Source organism: Coffea eugenioides, chromosome 2 (genome assembly GCF_003713205.1).
Source record: "Coffea eugenioides isolate CCC68of chromosome 2, Ceug_1.0, whole genome shotgun sequence".
NCBI lineage: Eukaryota > Viridiplantae > Streptophyta > Magnoliopsida > Gentianales > Rubiaceae > Coffea > Coffea eugenioides.
This window is the reverse complement of record NC_040036.1, coordinates 18,546,578-18,564,183: the sequence shown is the minus strand read 5'-3', so window position 1 is coordinate 18,564,183 and position 17,606 is coordinate 18,546,578. Positions and strand designations below refer to the sequence as shown.

At 36.6% G+C, this 17,606-nt stretch overlaps 3 protein-coding genes across 4 annotated transcripts; 1 reads left to right on the top strand and 2 right to left on the bottom strand.

Annotated features, from left to right (window-relative positions):
* Positions 1–2,560: 2,560 nt before the first annotated feature.
* On the top strand, positions 2,561–5,592 carry LOC113757610 (pentatricopeptide repeat-containing protein At2g15980-like). Of its 2 annotated transcripts, XM_027300774.1 has the most exons (3): positions 2,561–4,352; positions 5,019–5,096; positions 5,507–5,592. In XM_027300774.1, exon 1 carries the CDS (start codon positions 2,657–2,659, stop codon positions 4,178–4,180), a length of 1,524 nt encoding a protein of 507 aa, XP_027156575.1. In that variant the 5' UTR covers positions 2,561–2,656; the 3' UTR covers positions 4,181–4,352; positions 5,019–5,096; positions 5,507–5,592. The 2 variants fall into 2 exon arrangements, with proteins under 2 accessions (XP_027156575.1, XP_027156578.1); XM_027300777.1 differs by lacking the exons at positions 5,019–5,096; positions 5,507–5,592 and adding an exon at positions 4,756–4,826.
* LOC113757631 (CASP-like protein 5C1) lies at positions 5,226–7,379 on the bottom strand. The gene is made up of 3 exons (XM_027300785.1): positions 6,394–7,379; positions 5,805–5,937; positions 5,226–5,716 (listed from the first exon to the last, which is right to left on the bottom strand). Exons 1-3 carry the CDS (start codon positions 6,528–6,530, stop codon positions 5,522–5,524), a joined length of 465 nt encoding a protein of 154 aa, XP_027156586.1. The 5' UTR covers positions 6,531–7,379; the 3' UTR covers positions 5,226–5,521.
* Positions 7,380–8,553: 1,174 nt separating this feature from the next.
* Positions 8,554–10,417, bottom strand: LOC113762080 (mitochondrial import receptor subunit TOM6 homolog). The gene is made up of 2 exons (XM_027305334.1): positions 10,125–10,417; positions 8,554–8,772 (listed from the first exon to the last, which is right to left on the bottom strand). Exon 1 carries the CDS (start codon positions 10,309–10,311, stop codon positions 10,147–10,149), a length of 165 nt encoding a protein of 54 aa, XP_027161135.1. The 5' UTR covers positions 10,312–10,417; the 3' UTR covers positions 8,554–8,772; positions 10,125–10,146.
* Positions 10,418–17,606: the final 7,189 nt, after the last annotated feature.

Sequence of the window (17,606 nt, the reverse complement as noted above, 5' to 3'; positions counted from 1 at the left end):
GGATTTGAATATTGATGGGAAAAAACCCACAAAAGATATCTGAAGAACTTATATAATTTGAGTAAAAATACTAGTAGTTATTGTATTTGGCATCAAAGAATATGAGATCCCCCTTTTTTTTACCCCTTTATGTGTTTTTCTTCTTTCTTTTTTTTTTTTTTTTGGGTCTCAAAGTTGAGTAGACACCTTGACTGACCAAATTCTAATGTATATTTAGGAAATCCTCACTTGTCAAAGCGACAAGATTATTAGATATTCAAATTCTAATGTGTTTATGAAAGAGAAATAGCAATATAATAAAAAGTGCAACAGAGGGGGAGGATTGGGTTGGGTGGTACGGGGGAGGGAGTGTAAGCAAGAAGTCTCGGGTTCGAGTCCTCTCGCTTACACTAAAAATAAAATAAAATAAAAATAATAAAAAATGGAACAGAGAGTGGCACATGGTATGGGACAGAAGATCCGTTGCGCTTTTATCACTGTATTAATTAGGGCAGGAACATAACTTTTAGATTCTTATTTGATGCTCCGGTGATATCTCAAGGAGCACAGGAGGAGCGAATAAGAACTTGGCACCCTTGAAATTACAGACGCAATTGACATCACCAAGAATGTGCTTTAAAGTGCCGTAGGAGCATTAGATTACTTTGTTTCTTGGAGTGAAAGCTGATATGCAGGAACTGATTCCTTGAGGTAATTTTGCTTAAGGAATACATTTCACTTTTGGATGTCCACTTAGCTTAATTGCAAGCTACATCTTTTGGCATCTTCCTGAATTGGGCATCAATTTCTTGTTATCCTACTTGTCATGCTTGTGTGGCCATCAAGGCCTTAGACTATGCTCATATGGAAACGGATAACTGATTCTTGGCAACAAACAGTACGGATGTTTGCTTTAGCTTTGCGACTGAGTCCAAAGGATTTATGCTTACACGGAATATAAACCCCAAACTAAATCATTTGCTTTCTTCTTCAGTCTCAAATACGTTAAGGAAGTGTCAGTTTATTGAAGCAACCCCTCGTTTTTTCCTCCGTAAAGAGGATCAATAGTAATTCTTTACTTGCTCCCTTAAGAATTCAAACTCAAAAGTTTTAATAAATTCTAGATTGCGAGTGAAATATTTTGCTTTCCGTTGGACTAGGGGGGCATAAATAAGGGATGGTAGCGTATCTCACACTTTGTTCTCGAATACTAGATGTTGGAAAAATGTGCATCAAACAAAATTATTGTCTAGATAATGTCAGGGGGTTTCTTTTTATCTTTTCTTCATCTGCTTTTTCTTTTGTCTCTTTTGGTACAAAGAAACATCTGGAATATTTAAACAAGTGAAGGTGATGATATCCATTACCAATTTGAAACTTGGTACTTGCACAATCGAATAAAAGCACAAAATGAATCTGGTTCTGTGTTCCCTTCGCCAGTTCTTCTTCTCTCATCGCTGGGTTGGATTCTTTGTGCACTCTTTAATGCTACAGGCTAGACATGCATGATTACCATTTCTTAATGACATCTTTCTGATCTCCTATATATACATTGCTTTCTTTTCATGAGCAGGAAGAAAGGGAAATTGAATTATTGTGATTCTTGAGCATCACAATCCTTGATCAGCTGGTCAACTTTAAATAATTCAATTTGCCTTTATGGACCCGTGGCGCCCCATCACATGCTTCATTCAGGTAGCGAGCTTGATACAAGACAGCACTTGTTCAATTTGTTGCAAGGCAGGCTAAAGCTCAACTGCCCGTGCTGGGTAGCTCGACTGGTTTTCGCTCAGAATCTTTTTTTTAAGATTTTTAGTTTGAATTCCAGTTGTTACTGTTTTAGATATCGGTCAAATCCGCTCTGTCTGGGCGCTATGGAATTAGTCAGATGAAAACTTGGATGTCCATAATGTCGAAAAAAAAAAAAGGCTAAAGCTCAGCCCAATTGGCATTTGCATCTTATTTTCATTTTTTGGTTGGATGCACTTGGCATCTTATTTTCAAATAAATATAACGAGAATCAAATGATGCATTTCTGATGCATCTGTTAATTTTTCTTGTAAATTTTTTTTCTAGGATGGAAGAAGGAAGGAAGGAGTGCGACTTCTTGGTAAATATGTTCATGTGAATTTAAGAAGAAAAAAAAAGTTTAGTTGTTCCAATTCTAATTTTCAGGTCAAAGCAGCCTTTCAAGATCATGAATATTATTCATGAATATAGCACTCATATCACTGGTGGAACTCGAATTCTACACCTATTTGAGTGTATTTAGTTCGCCAATGAGGCGGGATTTTACTCATCCTGATTTCCCTCTTGTCGCCAATTTGATTATGATTTTTAATTTTTTTTTTTTACATATACATATTGTCTTCATATGACCGTCAAAGTACGTCATGTATCATTATTGGACTGGGCCAAGAGATCTTTTCGCTCGGCGGGTTTGAAACTTGTCAAAAATCTGGCCCATGGTTCCCAATGGACAACCTGACCAATCTTTGTTAAACACTTCACTTTTTTAAGAGATGGGCCTAATGGTCCAGCCACTGATACCGCCAAATCCAGATTCCAAAACCAACGCCGATGAATCTTTGCCTTGACCGGCCTCCAAAACCATTCTAAAGCATATCGGTTCCGAATTTCTCTTCCCGCAAATGAAACTTTGACAGCAAACTGTTCGATGAAATTCCCCAATGAGCTGCAGTTTGCATCTGGCGCTTTCTTTCGCCATTTCCAAACTCCTACCCTTGTTAAATCTTCATTTATCAAACAAAATTCCTTCAGCAGCTCTTCTCCTTCTTCATCTTCTCCAGGTCCTTCGCCACCATGCGATCAAAATCTTGTCTCAACGGCCATCTCTATCCTGAAGCACCACCGCTCAAAATCCCGGTGGTCTTACCTCCGCTCTCTTCTTACCTCAAGCAACGAAGCCCTCACTCCATCTCAGTTTACGCAAATAGCCCTCCAACTCCGTAACAATCCTCACCTTGCCCACAACTTCTTCCTCTTCACAGTCCGTCACTCGCTCTGTTGTCATTCTCTCTTCTCCCACGCTACCATTATTCACATCCTCTCTCGATCACACCTCAAAGCACAAGCTCAAGAATTAATCCAATCCGCCATTCGTAAATTCCCTGACCCCTCTCTATCAAGCCCACCTCCAATTTTCCAAACTTTGATCAGAACTTATAGGATTTGTAACTCAGCTCCATTTGTATTTGATTTATTAGTCAAAGCCTGCATAGAGTCTAAAAGAATCGAGCAGGCCACTGAAATAGTCAGAATGTTAAGGTCCAAGAAGATATGTCCAAATATCAGCACTTGTAATTCTTTAATTGAGTTAGTTTCGAAAAGTAGGGGCTGTTTTGCTGGTTACGATTTGTACAAGGAAATTTTTTGTTCTAGTGAAAAAAATGTGAATGAAAATGGTAAAAGGTTAAAAGTTTCCGGTCCCAACTCGAATACGTTTAATGTTCTTATGGTTGGGTTTTTGAGAGATGGCTTAGTGGAAAAGGTGGAGGAGATATGGAGGGAAATGGCAGGAATGAATTGTGTGCCAAATGCATTTAGTTATAGTGTGCTGATGGCAGCATATTGCGAGAATGGAAGAATGAAGGATGCTGAGAGGGTGTGGGATGAAATGGGGGTTGAGGGTCTTCAGCATGATATTATGGCATATAATACTATAATTGGTGGGTTTTGTGAGATTGGAGAGGTTGGCAGAGCAGAGGAGAAGTTTAGAGTAATGTCTTTGGGTGGCTTCGAGAGTACTTGTGTTACATTTGAGCATCTTATAAGCGGGTACTGTAAGATTGGGGATGCTGATACAGCGATCCTGTTGTACAAGGATATGTGTAGGAAGGGCTTTAGGCCTGATGGTACAACAGTTGATGCAATGATAAAGGCACTTTGTGATAGTAGCAAGGTTTCTGATGCCTTGGAGATAATGACAATGGCAATAAAGAATCCTAATATCTTCCCTCAAAGGAAGAGCTTTGAGTATCTAATTAAGAGCTTGTGCCAGGTGGGGAGCATGGAAGAAGCTCTGAAGCTTCAGGCAGAGATGATTGGCAATGGTCATGAACTAGATGAAGAGATCTATGGTGCTTTCATTGATGGATATGCCAAACAAGGAAATGAGGAGATGGCACGAAGGTTGAGGGTAGAAATGTTAACAATTTTAATCCCTACTCAGAATGGCTAGATGAAGATTGTGCTTCCTATTTGTTCGTTTGTATTATTTGCTGGATTTGAAGTAACATCAGAATTCAAGCACAGGAACACACATTTTGGTTGTGCACTGCAGTGATGCACTGCAGTAATGGAAACTTGCTGGAACTGTTTTGTCTGAATATACGGGCTGCAATTTGGTAGAGGTGATATCATTTTCCTGAACTACATAGTTTGATCAATTTGGTTATGGTGAATAGCATTCTAATTTCATTTCAAAATGTAATTGGGTACATGCCATTGCTATGCAACTAGCTGAATGTTTTCTTCTTTTGCTATTGAAGACAAAACGTTGGCTTCACTGTTGCTGTGTGATAATGATCTTGTCTTTGTGGTTTTTGTATTTCACGATGCTGTAATGTGGATGCTGCCAAGCTTAGCAATAGAGTTAAAATCTGGGAAGGGACATGAGCTAAAATGCCCCTCAAACCATTTTCCTTTCTGGACTTTTACATGGGTCATCTTAATAGAGAGAACAGATTGCCACTGCATTGGTATCCGTCAGTTGGTTTTGCAGACCATTACCGACTCTGAAACATGTCTTTACAGATCATTGGTTTTGCACAGGTTAAACACATTTATTAAGTCTTGGAATGAAAATGAGTTTTCATGCACTTGTTCTTGTGGATGTAGCAACGATGATGCTCTGGGTAAGCGATACAGTTTTTATCAGTCTTGAAGTAATTATTAAGTATCTTATAAATGCTAAAATAGTTCATTTTATGCTTTATTCCTTTTGTTTTCAGTTGATATGTGCTTCTGTCAACCTTTTTTTTTTAATTTCTAAATTTGACCTTATTTTCTGGTTGCAGGTGGCATAATGTCAAACCAAGAGACCTATCAGAACCATGGATGTTGTACTTTGCCTACTAAAAGATTCTGTCAATTTGGTCAGTTTATTACTCTTGTTGATCATTTTGTACTGCAAAATCATTTAATCAATTTCCTCATGTACGGGGATAATGTTGGCAGAGACAAAATGTAATACATTTTGTGGGGTAAAATGAAATACATTTCAGTAGGATAAAATGAAGTTTATTTCAGAACAAACGCAAAATTCTACTGTTCATTCTGGTCATAGTCTGGCCTTTCAACCCATTAGTAATGCTTCTGTACTTGCACAAATGAATCAAATAAAGATCAAACGCCTTAAGTTGTCGTATGACTTTTACTTGAAGCTTTGTCTGTACATACTGTCAACTTTGTCAGAATCCTCTACTTGTAAGATATAAAAATAGCAAGGAAGAAAAAGTAGTAGCAAATGCTACTGCAGACAGTAATTGTTGATGTCTGATGGTAGGACCAGCTATACAAATCATAGAGAGGGAAGTAGCCAAAGATTAAAAAGTGAAGATGCTAGAGAGAAGATCCAAGATAAGAAGGCCAACAAGGCAGAGATCAGATATCTACTGCAATACTGGGGAGGACAGAAAGACTCATCGGCCTGGAGCAAGAGATCCACGATACCGGCTGTAGAGCTAGCTGCTGCTAATGTGAGGATTGATAGAACCTGTTCATACGATACTAGGATTAGCTCTGTCACAACCACCGCCATATATCATTTTAATGTTTTTGAATATGCTAGGAGCAGATCATACCCAATCACCTATAACAATGACCAGCAATATCCCCAGCTGCTTAACAGGGCATTGGACCAGTATGGAGTATCCATCCAGCAGAGCTAGAGTGAAGCTCCACGGAATGACCAGACCCATGACTGTTACCAAGAAACTGGAATTTCACATGCAATTAGGAGGAACATATTGCTTTTAGCAGAGAGGATGGAAGTCACAGGAAGAAATGCAGAAAAAGAAAAAGAATAATATGATGCGGTTGTGGTTGTATTATGTTGCTAATTCCATTAAAACCATTTCTGCAAGCATCGTTTTTAATCCTGGCCCCATTACACTGTTATTCTTGATTGATGTCTTGATGAATGCTTCTTTCTTTTCTCAACCACCCCCAGCCTTCCCTCCCCCCCCCCCCCCCCCGGGCCATCCCTCTCCTTTCACAGTTCTCCTCATTTGTAGGTAACGTTCACTTCTTGATGGGTATGAATTTTATTTTTTGGTTCCCCTTTGAAATCCAGAACAGGCGAGGAAAAGAAAGCATACAAAGATAGAAGATATCATATAGCAGCTCGAAAGAATCAAGCCTCAACCAGAACTAACATGGAGGAGGAATTACCAAAAGGCAGTATAGCTGTAAAAGTCGACTCCCAAAGACATGGAGAGAAGAGAAGCAGAGGAAAAGATAGCCTGGCCCAATCTCAAAATAAAGCTGGCGCTGGTCCCCATGGACCCTGGAACGTCTTGTATGGCCATACGATGAAAAATGGATGTTGCTGGTGCTGCTGCAGTTGCATGGAGTGGGATAGAAATCCCAGTTGCGAGCTTAAAATGATGACAGAGATGATGATACTGTCAGTGAAGAATATAGATCATGTTGGGGACCTCCCCTCTTTCCCAGGCTCTTCATTCTTGTGACTTGGGTATTCAATTTTGAATCTTTGCCTGGGCGAAATCATCATCAAACTCCGATAGATAATTTTTAGTTGTGATGTGCAGCAGTATGGGAATCAATCACATGCATAGACCTTGAGGAATCTGCTTCACAGTATGTTGCCCTTTCTGATTTCTGAGTTTCGAGATGTACGCTGCTTTTGGGGAAAGGATAGTGTGTATGAAGGAGGAGTCCGTGGGTTGTGAGACTGTTGTGCGACCAGCGATGCGAGGGATGAAACTACTTGTCGTCTATGTCTCCAGTTCTTCTTCTGCCGTTTTTCGGCTCCCTCTCTCTCTCTCCAGAGAACTCCTCTTTGACGCAAGGAAAAGGTAGCTTAAACTATTAGTAGTAGTTAGGAGGAGGAGTTTCTGACTTATTACTTCTCATCTCAGGTGGAGTTTAGATTAATCAAGTGAAGTGTCTGTTTCTTCTTAAAGTCAATTTTGGTGAGTGAAAATGTTTTTCCAACGGACGAGCCAACGCCCTGTTTCTGTATGATTTGACTCTTGGATTTCCTCACCCTCTTGTCAGGAGTTTCGTCCTTTTTTTTCTTTTCACTTTCAACTACTAGTAGTAGGTGTTTTTTGTACTAAGAGATTTTTTTTTTCCTTCAAAAATTGTACGAAAGATGTGTATAAATACACAAGAATGAATGAACTGTATCTGGATTTGTGGACCAGCGAAAGTTGCTCTTCTTGGCTCTCTCTCTCTCTGCCGACATTGCAAACGGGAAGGGGCAGTTTACAAATGCAGGAGGGAACATATAATTACTCTTGTGAAAAGAAAAAAAATTTCCCCCCCGCCCATATACACACGTAAAGCTTCACGGAAGTTCTTCGTTTTTGGGACGAGTTCTTCGAAAACATCCATCATATCATATGGTGTATCGTCATATAGCAATTATCCTTAGTTTCCTGCTGCTTCAAATTCTTTATTGCAATTTGCATTTTCAGTTGCAGCAAAGAATTTCATAGTTTGGTGTTTGTGTGAACTGTCCAATTTCACAACAGTGTTTTTGTATCGTTACGGCAGTCTTTTGCCTCTAGCTATTCAAATTCTCAATTGCCGAAAGACTAAACCAAAAAGTTTGGCATCAGCTGACTAGGGCAGTAAATCTACTGCCACTTCAAAAGAAGGCAAATCGCTTAATACGCTTGCATTCGAGAGACTCGACTGGAAAAATTTTTGAAATAACCTCCAAAACCATTTCCCAATTACTTTTTTCTTACTTCGTACGCATAGCGTCTCAAACAAATGTTTTAACTGTAATAATCCATTTTCAATTTGAATATTCAAAAGTTTAAAAAAAAAATCACTTTGATTGTTCTTCCCTTCATTGAATATACCAAAGAGGTTCGAAACAAAATTCTAAAAACGACATGCTGCAGAAGCAGGGCAGTACGTCACTTTCACCACTAACATACGATGCCAGGAACACCACAAATTCAAGTCAACTACGACATGAATGACTGAATGAACATTCAATAAACTTGAAGGTCTAAGCCAGCCACTTGTAACCAATTTAATTAAAGAAAAGAATATTACATTCAATCCCACGTGCTTTATGTGTTTAGATAGGGATTATTTGGGATCATTTTTTGAAAAGAAAATACTGTTAACACTTTTCTGATGTTATGTACGTGAGAAAAAATGGTAATTGAAAAATGTGTTTATGATGATGCAATCAAATAAGTTTGTGCAAACAACAAACTATCCAAACAAACCAGGATCGACACGGGTAGCAACCAAAGCCAACTGCCTGCCCCCCTGTCCAGCCCTCAGTTTTAGATGATACCCTTGAAAAACTACGTGAAACAATCTCCAAAAGCAACAAAACCAAAAGAGCACCTCAATCTCAATGCATATTTACTATACTATAAAAGTGAACCAGAAAAGCATCATCAAATTTTCTATCATATAACTAGTACACCAGAGTATGTGCTAAGCTCATAATTCTTAATTTGAAGTCCAGAAGACAATTGATCTAGGGAAGTTAATAAAGAAAATTGCATAAAAACCAAGGGCTGCTCTTCACTCGGCAATTCTCCACTCTGAGATCAACTGCAGAGCACAAAACAATTGATTATCAATACCAGCACACGTAGGAAAGTTTCAAGCTAAACCCCAGAGAAGTAGATCAAATTACATTAACAGGAAGATCAGGAAAATTTAGATATAACAGCTCAAGGAACTGATTAGCAACAGAAATTTGCCAGGGACAAACCAACAATGTTTTCCACTTAAACAGTTAGCCAAAGAGCGTACTACAAATACTACCTGATGCATATTTAGGACATTGTGGGAGGGGGAGAGAGAGGGTTTGTGTTACCCTTGGAACAAAATTATGCCATGTTCAGGGAGCTTAACGGCATCCTGATAGTCCAATGACACAATAGGAAACAAATTTTGTTCCAATAATGGGATGTATGATCTGACAAAAGGAAAACTCATGGGAGCAATCTGCAATCACTATGTTGTATGATGTTCTAACTGATTAAATTCCTGGTCCATTTTGATACTCCTACCAAGAGAAGAAACTAACAGGTGTTTATAACAAGAAGTATTCCTACAACTAAAAGCCCCGTTTGGCAAGTGAATTTTTTATGTGTTTGTCTAAAACTTTACTGTAGAAGTTGTAAAAAATTTTTTTTAAATGGGTAAATTTTTGAATATTTTGTAGTGTATAGTTAAAAAATTTTTTGAGGTTATTATAATTAAAGTTGTTAAAAAACTTGTGGCAGTCAAACTTGGCCAAAAACTTGCTTGCCAAACAAGGCCTTCAAATTCGATATAATTAACCAAGACAGAATGACTATCAGAAGTACTAATCTAGGGCAAATGCTTAACCTATAATCTCAGTATCAACTTTTGAGCACCCTGTTTTCTTTCAAAGCCAGTCTGGCAATCAAACTCTGTACACCCTTGACCAATACGAGAAACATAGTACCGCCCCAAAAATGTATTGACGAAAATAATCATGGCCTACTCTTCGCGATTGGAACCAATTTCAGAGATAAATCAAACGCTGTAAAGACACAGGTAAATGTTCTCTCAACACGAGATGACCGATTCAACTTCTTAGGATTATGAAACGACAGCTTACACATCACATTACATGCTCACAATGCCAATCACAAAATTTCACCCACCCCGAAAGTTTGAATAATTTTAGCAAAAGGAAATCTCAACGAATAGAATCCACATCTCGTTGCTACAGAAAACTGGCATCCCTAATACCCAAAAAGGCAATTAACCAACCATAAATTATTGGCAAATTGCTCTGAAATCAGACCAGATTTTAATTTTTTTGAGTGTTTGTTGGGGAAGAAAAGGGGGGGGGGGGGGAGGGGGGGAGCCAGCCCACAAGAAGAACTATATTTACAACTTCAAATTCAGATGAAACCGTAAAATACCTGAGACAAAAGAGACGAGAAATTAAAAATCGAGGCTCAGCTCATCCCTATCACCGGAGAAGTAGTGGAGGACGTAAGGGGTTATTCGAATGACAACGACCCAAGCTCCGAACATGGCGACGTGGGACTTGAGCTGCTTCAAAGCCTCTGCTTTGTCTGGTTTCTTAATAAACATTCCTGGAAACATCTTTGCAAATCGATCTCTGCTCTTTTTCTTCAACAATCAATCTAAGAGAAAGATAATGCGACACCAGTTCATTCATAACCCCTATTTAAAACCCTAGATCTCTTTCCGCCCATTGGTTATGTGGCCTTTGGAGGGGAAGAACACTTAGGGCTGGGCTTGGGCCCAGTATAACCTCCACATGAGTTTATACTTAGGCGCCCATTCGATGTACATGAACCAAGTAACCGGTATTTAACTTCCCCCTAACAACAAGCAATTGTGATATAATGGTCCATGTCTTCCAACCCAAACAATAAATGGGAGGAATGGTGTCGGCCGATAAGTCCAATTCCACTGAAGAAGTTCCAATCAGGCTGACAACGCTGTCCAAACCGTGCATCTTTAGGAGAGGTTTTATTTTTTTTTCCCTTTTTTTTTCGCTTAATGAAGGAAAATCCATACTGCCCATAGAGGTACTTGAAGTTTAAAAGGGATGACCCATGAGGAGGGCAACCTGGCTACAGAAATCCAGAATAGGAATACTAATAGAGTGTCTTAAATCACGCTCAATGTTTTGATAACTGGATTAAATTTTAGGATTTCCTTTGAGTCTTTTTTGGGACCATTATAACCTTACAACTAATGGCACAAAAGGAAACTCAGACATTAACCGCTGTCTATTAATGCCACACTTGAAAATTTAAAAAAAAAGTGATCACTGTGTGTTAATAACAAATAGTAAGCCTCTCACTTTGTGCTGTATATTTTGTAGATGTTTCTTTGTTATTAGGGCTCAATCCAACTTGGGAATGATGATAATCAGTGGGATTTTCCTTGGACTTATCTCACAGCCGTATCAGTCTCACCTAAAGATCTCAATCGCAACCTAGTTGCGTTGATATTAGGGATGGCAATGGGGGCGGGTGCCCGCGGGGGGCTCTCGGGGCGGGGGGTGGGGCGGGGGCGGGGGGGAATTTTTTCCCCCCGCTTAGAAACGGGGCGGGGGGCGGGGGAGTATACCCCCGCCCCATCCCCCGCCCCGCCCCCCGCAAAACAAAAAATAAATATATATATAATTATATATAATATGTAAGTTAATTAGTTATAAACTTATGATAATGATATTATTAGTTAGATGTATTATATAATGTATATTAGTTTATGTAATATAATTGATATTATCAATTATATGAATAATTCTACATGTCTACTAATAGAATTTATTAATTAGTTATACTAAATTTACTAATACATTTATACTAAATTTCTAATTACACTTAATAGAATAACACTTTTTTCTCAAAAAAAAGCACAAACACAATAATGAATTAGTGATTGCATTTGTACTAAAAGTGAAAACTTGACTATTTTAGTTATATTTATTTCATCATATTGGATTGTATTCAAATAACTTATGTTTGATTGTTTTTATGAGTTTCAATTGTAAAATTACAATGAATAATAATTTGGTGATGTGTTGATATTTTAGTACTTGATTATTTATTAAAATTTAATTATAATAAAATTATATAATAAAATTTTATTAACCCCGCGGGTGCCCCCGCGGGGGAAGCGGGGCAAGGCGGGGCGGGGGCGGGGGGAGCAGGAGGCGGGGGACGGGGCGGGGGACGGGGGGGGGAAACTAATAGGCAACGGGGCGGGGGACGGGGGAGGGGTCCCCCGCCCCAACCCCGCCCCGTTGCCATCCCTAGTTGATATGTCCAAACTCGCTCTCACCAATAATCGACACATTCATTTTGAATGGATCTAAAGGGGTATATCTAATTAAACACATTTAATCGGTAGATAGTGGTTTGATTCGACTTATCTATTTATATGTATTTAAAAATAATTATACATTTAATCTCAACTTTTAGTGAATGTTAAGCAAATAAATTTGGATTTCTTACCATCTAATAACAATAAAATACTATTATTTTTATCAAACAACATATGAAAAAAAAGAGTAAAATTTTAAATGATTTATAAATGGGTAATTGAGTATGCACATACCCATTTATTAAATGGGTATAAGTGGACCCATTTATTTAAATTGGTATAAATAGGTTGATCCAATAATATCCATTATTCAATTATACTCCATCTGAATCATCCATTTTGGCACCCCTAATCTCACATTATGCTCAGGATTTTTTGTGAGACTAAGGATGCATTTGATAAAACTGAAATCTGAAATTTGAATCCATCAAGTTATTGAATTGTTAAATATTAAATTAAATACATTTGAGTGTATATCACATTCAGTAATCAATGAATATCTTATCACTTATATTTGGAAACAAGTTTTGTCTAGAAAATTCAGTATCAATTAATTAATTCAGATAATTAAGTTTTTGTTATAAAACGCGTTTGAACATATTAAGATCTGAATCCATTAAATTAAAATGCTGAATTAGGTTATTGAAGAGGGCTTAAGTTTATATCACGGGAAAAATTATAAAAAAAAAAAATTGAAGAACTACAGCTTAGGATGTTGAAGCCTTACTATTATACAAAACCGGATGCTGAACGACATTGTGTCTCTCGGGATTAGCCGATCGATTCAATGAACTGGTCCTAACTCCGATATTTTACTGGCAATGATGAGATAGCTCACTTCACCTCCCTACCATGGAGGCAAGCTTGTGCATTCAATTGGAGGACCAAATCGTATATCCCAAAAGGTCGAGATCAATCCCCTTGGCATACCTCAGCAGTTTTGCCCCGAGCTTACCAATTTTAGGAACTTGTGGTCAATCAATCCCATGCTCCTATTGGCAGTTTGGCACCAACCTCTAACCAATCACCAATGCCATAGATATTTTCAGTAGTTGACAGTGGAAGTCTTGAAGTTACAAGGGTCATATATTAATACCCTGAACTAGTCATTTTGGGGTGCATCGCTCAAAAGTCAGAACCATCCTACAGGGATGAAGAAGAAAAGTAGCGAATGACAATGGTCACGCGTCAGCTTTGCTGGGCGAAGGTGATGAACGCGCTTGAACATTGAATCATGTTGAATAACAAAACAATCATTTGCTCAGAACAGAACCCCCAAGAGAGAGAGGGAGAATTGATTTAATTGGTGTACCAAGTGATTTACTTCGAAATTACAAGCCAAATCGAGTAATGCAATCAAGTGAAGGAAGTACCACCACTTTGACAGCTTTTACATCAGACATAAATTTTAGGGATAATTTCAGAAACCTCCCCTGAGGTTTATGACATTTACACTGACCTCCCCTGTGGTTTGAACAATTACACTGACCCCCCTGAGGTTACTAATCCTTTGCAAATTTAGTCCAAACGATTAAACTATTATTTTAGGGAGTGAAATTAGAATTTTGTACCAAATTTGTCATTTGTACTACATGTCCAATGAATGACAAAGTACTACAAATTAATTAATAATTAATAAACTTTAAGGAGTATAGTTTATAGGCAAATACACATTACCTATTTAAAGTACCGGCTCTTTACGGGTATTTTATTTTCAAACATTTAATTTATGATAAATATATCAATATTTGTAAGTAAAATTCCAAAAATGTTACAGTAATATTCTTGCAAAAAGGAAATTGGTAGGTTATTTATTTAATATAAATTAAATATTTTTTTTTTAAAAAAATGGCCCATAAAGTATTAATTCTTTATGGCTTTCATCCATTACATGAGTAAAGTATTGGCTCTTTATGGACATTTTATTCTGAATCATTTAATTTATGTTAAATACATAAATATTTGTAACTAAAATTGAAAAGGTGTTATATTAATATTTTTACGAAAGAAAGATTGGTAGGTTTTGTATTTAACAAAAATTAAATATTTGAAAGCAAATACTAATCTGTATTTGAGCGTAAATATTTGAAATTCAAAATATGTTACAGTAATATTCTTGCAAAAAGGAAATCGATAGGTTATTTATTTAATATAAATTAAATATTTTTTTTAAAAAAAGGCTCATAAAGTATTAATTCTTTATGGCTTTCATCCATTACATGAGTAAAGTATTGGCTCTTTATGGACATTTTATTCTTAATCATTTAATTTATGTTAAATACATAAATGTTTGGAACTAAAATTCAAAAAGTGTTATATTAATATTTTTACCGAAGAGAGATTGGTAGATTTTGTATTTAACAAAAATTAAATATTTGAAAGTAAATACAAATCTGTATTTGAGCGTAAATATTTGTATTAAATTAAATGTTTGAAAGTAAAATTTTCGTAAAGAGTCGGTACTTTAAATAAGTAATGCGTATTTGCCTATAAACTATACTCCTTAAAATTTATTAATTATTAATTGATTTGTAGTACTTTGTCATTCATTGGACATGTAGTACAAAGGGCAAATTTGATACAAAATTCTAATTTCACTCCCTAAAACAATATTTTAATCATTTGGACTAAATTTGCAAAAGATTAGTAACCTCAGGGGAGGTCAGTGTAATTGTTCAAACCACAGGGGAGGTCAGTGTAAATGTCATAAACCTCAAGGGAGGTTTCTGAAATTATCCCTAAATTTTAAACACATTCATATACTTTGGAATAATTCCCTTTGTTGTTAGGTGAGATGAGAATGAAAGCGTTGGGACTTTTGATACTGAGTAATATAGACGTAAATAAATGAGATAATTTCACAAACCTCCGTTGAGCTTTCTAGTAACACTACTCGAGGTTTTAAAAATTTCACGTCTCTTGCCAGTGATTTAGGACCCTTTACTTGCATCATGATAGTTGAAATTATCACACTGTTCTATGAAACTAGGACTAATGAATAATGTAAAATTGGGGAACAAATGCATCCAAATTAGTTAATTACATTTAACTAGAATAACATAATTTTGATGTCTAATTAACCTGATTAAAACTCAATTACAGAAAGGTGCCAATTGATGAAGAAATTTGGCGCTATTTTTGTGAATGATTGGATTTGACAAGGATGAAGGAACAAGTCTCTGATATTGTAGCCATATAATTAGAAGGGAAGAAATAGAGAAGAAGAAAAAAACAAACGAAAAAGAAGAAGAAAATGGAAACAAAGTGAAGATGTTGTTCATCTGTTGGGGAGTGAAGGTGATTTAAAGTATAAATCAGGGTACGAATTTCCTTTTCATCTTAGCCTACTATTACAAAATGTTCTTGTTAACCAGTTTCAAGAAAATTAGTATGTTATCTACGATACATTATAAACTACCTTGCTTGATTAGTAGATTTTTGAGTTGTAAATAAAGCTAAATTCCTATACTTCATGCGTCCTGTTGTTATGTATAAATTTATACAATGAGGAAGAGGTGATAGAAAAATATTAAGAGTTGAAGTAAATGTCAGTGTGTTGTTCTGAATCTTGTGTCAAGTAAAAGTTATATTTTGTTGTTGAAAGATGTGGGTGAATTCCATAATTCCCTCCTATGGCTTGACGAGGCCATAATTTCTGCTAAATGTTTTCATTATGAACTCTAAATGCAGCACAAAACAATAACTTTATATAAACCTAAACTCTTGCTGCTCGCAATCATAGTTTTGAGGGTGTAGATGCAGCTTTGATGTTTATGTACACTTGCTTCTAAATCAAAAATAACTTGTAGGTAGTTTTGATGTTTATGTACACTTGCTAATGTTGTTAAAGCATTGCTTATGTTTCCATATAGTGCTTGAAAATTCTTGAATTACATTTATACCCCCTCAATTTTCCTAATCATTTCAACCTTTTAATAACTTGCAATCTTCTACTAATAACTTGCAATCATTTCAACCTTTTTCACTATGAACTTTAAATGCAGCACAAAACAATGACTTTTTTTACACCCAAACTCTTGCTGCTCACAATCATAATCTTGAGGGTGTAGATGCAGTTGTGATGTTTATATACACTTAATCTAGCGATTGAAACTTGCAGGTACCTGTTGCTATGGTTGTTAAAGCATTGCGTGCTTGAAATTTTCTGAATTGCATATACATCCTCTAAACTTTCAATCTTCTACTGATACAAGGACCAAGAGGGCATTCATGGAATAAAAATATCATCTTACTCATGAATAATATTTTACTCCTATTTGGACTGAATTGTTATCAAAATTTCAAAAGCAAAGGTGGTCAGTGAAATTTTTAAACCCAGGGGATGTTAGTGCAAGTGTCAGAAATCTCAGAAGTGAGATTTCTGAAATTATCCCTAAATAAATAAGCTCGTGTTATTTAACCCCCAAAACAAAACCTACGTAATTTTTTTTTTTCTCTCAGCAAGGAAGTTAATGAGAGCTCGAAGAGATAAACCCTGCTTGACTAAAGGTACGGATATATCCATGGTCAGAGCTACAGTGTACTTTTGGAGTAGATCATATGGGAGTGTGGTAGAGCTTAGATCCCAAAAATCCCTCAAAGCTACTTGTGTTTTACTTTGACCAATTTAGTCCAATCTTCTCATGCCATGTCAGTCAAGAAGAACAGATCAACGGAGGTCAAAGAGTGTCATGTGCAAACCACGTGATTGTCTCTTCACAGTAACAACATCACAGTCTACTTCTTCACACTCATTCCCTTTGATTTGGCTCATTTCTAATAGATTTTCTCTCTATTTTTCGTAATACAGATATGAGTGCATAACACGTGTCTTCATTTATTAAAAAGGGACGTGACCATTTTAAGCTTGACCAATCCTAACTCTTGATAGTAAATAAAGACACGTGTCATATATTCAATGAAGAGAGAATCCACCGAAAAATGAGCCAAGTTCCTCTCCTACTACACCATATAAGTCGAAACTAACACGACTAAGATATTGCTTTCTTTCAAAATGACAAATGTATACTCATTTTAACTAATTAAATACGGAAAGAATTAATCTTTTTTGTACTGTCATTGTATATACGGACGGGTCTAGATGCATGTCATATCATTTAAATTTAAATTTAAACACCAAATTTTACATGTGTCATCTAAATCTATTAGTGTACGCATTGACATTGCGTAAAAATCACAATCAAAAGGTGCATTTTTTACAATAGTATTCTAGATGAAAATTGTTGTAGCACTGAAATACCATTAACACTAGACGGGGGAGTACTGCAAAGTACAAGCGATCACATATTAATGAGATGGATTAATTATCACAGTCACAGGATTTGCAAACAACTTAATCAAAGCTATAAGCAAATTACATTAGAGTTGGTCATCAACTTGCAAACGAGAAAGGCGCCCCGGGGTCCGACTCTTAAATAGCATTGGACTTGTTCAACAATATAAGAACCAAGTGCCTCCTCACAGTCACATATTGGTTTTGGTAACAAGTTCTAAGACTTATTCCGAAGGTACTCATG

Excerpts from the sequence above, each read along its gene's own strand:
- LOC113757610 (XM_027300774.1), top strand. The coding sequence starts at position 2,657 with ATGAAATTCCCCAATGAGCTGCAGTTTGCATCTGGCGCTTTCTTTCGC.
- LOC113757631 (XM_027300785.1), bottom strand. The coding sequence starts at position 6,530 with ATGGCCATACAAGACGTTCCAGGGTCCATGGGGACCAGCGCCAGCTTT. Across the intron at positions 5,938-6,393 it reads TACAGCTATACTGCCTTTTG|TTTCTTGGTAACAGTCATGG; the intron begins GTAATTCCTCCT and ends GTGAAATTCCAG. Across the intron at positions 5,717-5,804 it reads TCATTGTTATAGGTGATTGG|GTTCTATCAATCCTCACATT; the intron begins GTATGATCTGCT and ends TCGTATGAACAG.
- LOC113762080 (XM_027305334.1), bottom strand. The coding sequence starts at position 10,311 with ATGTTTCCAGGAATGTTTATTAAGAAACCAGACAAAGCAGAGGCTTTG.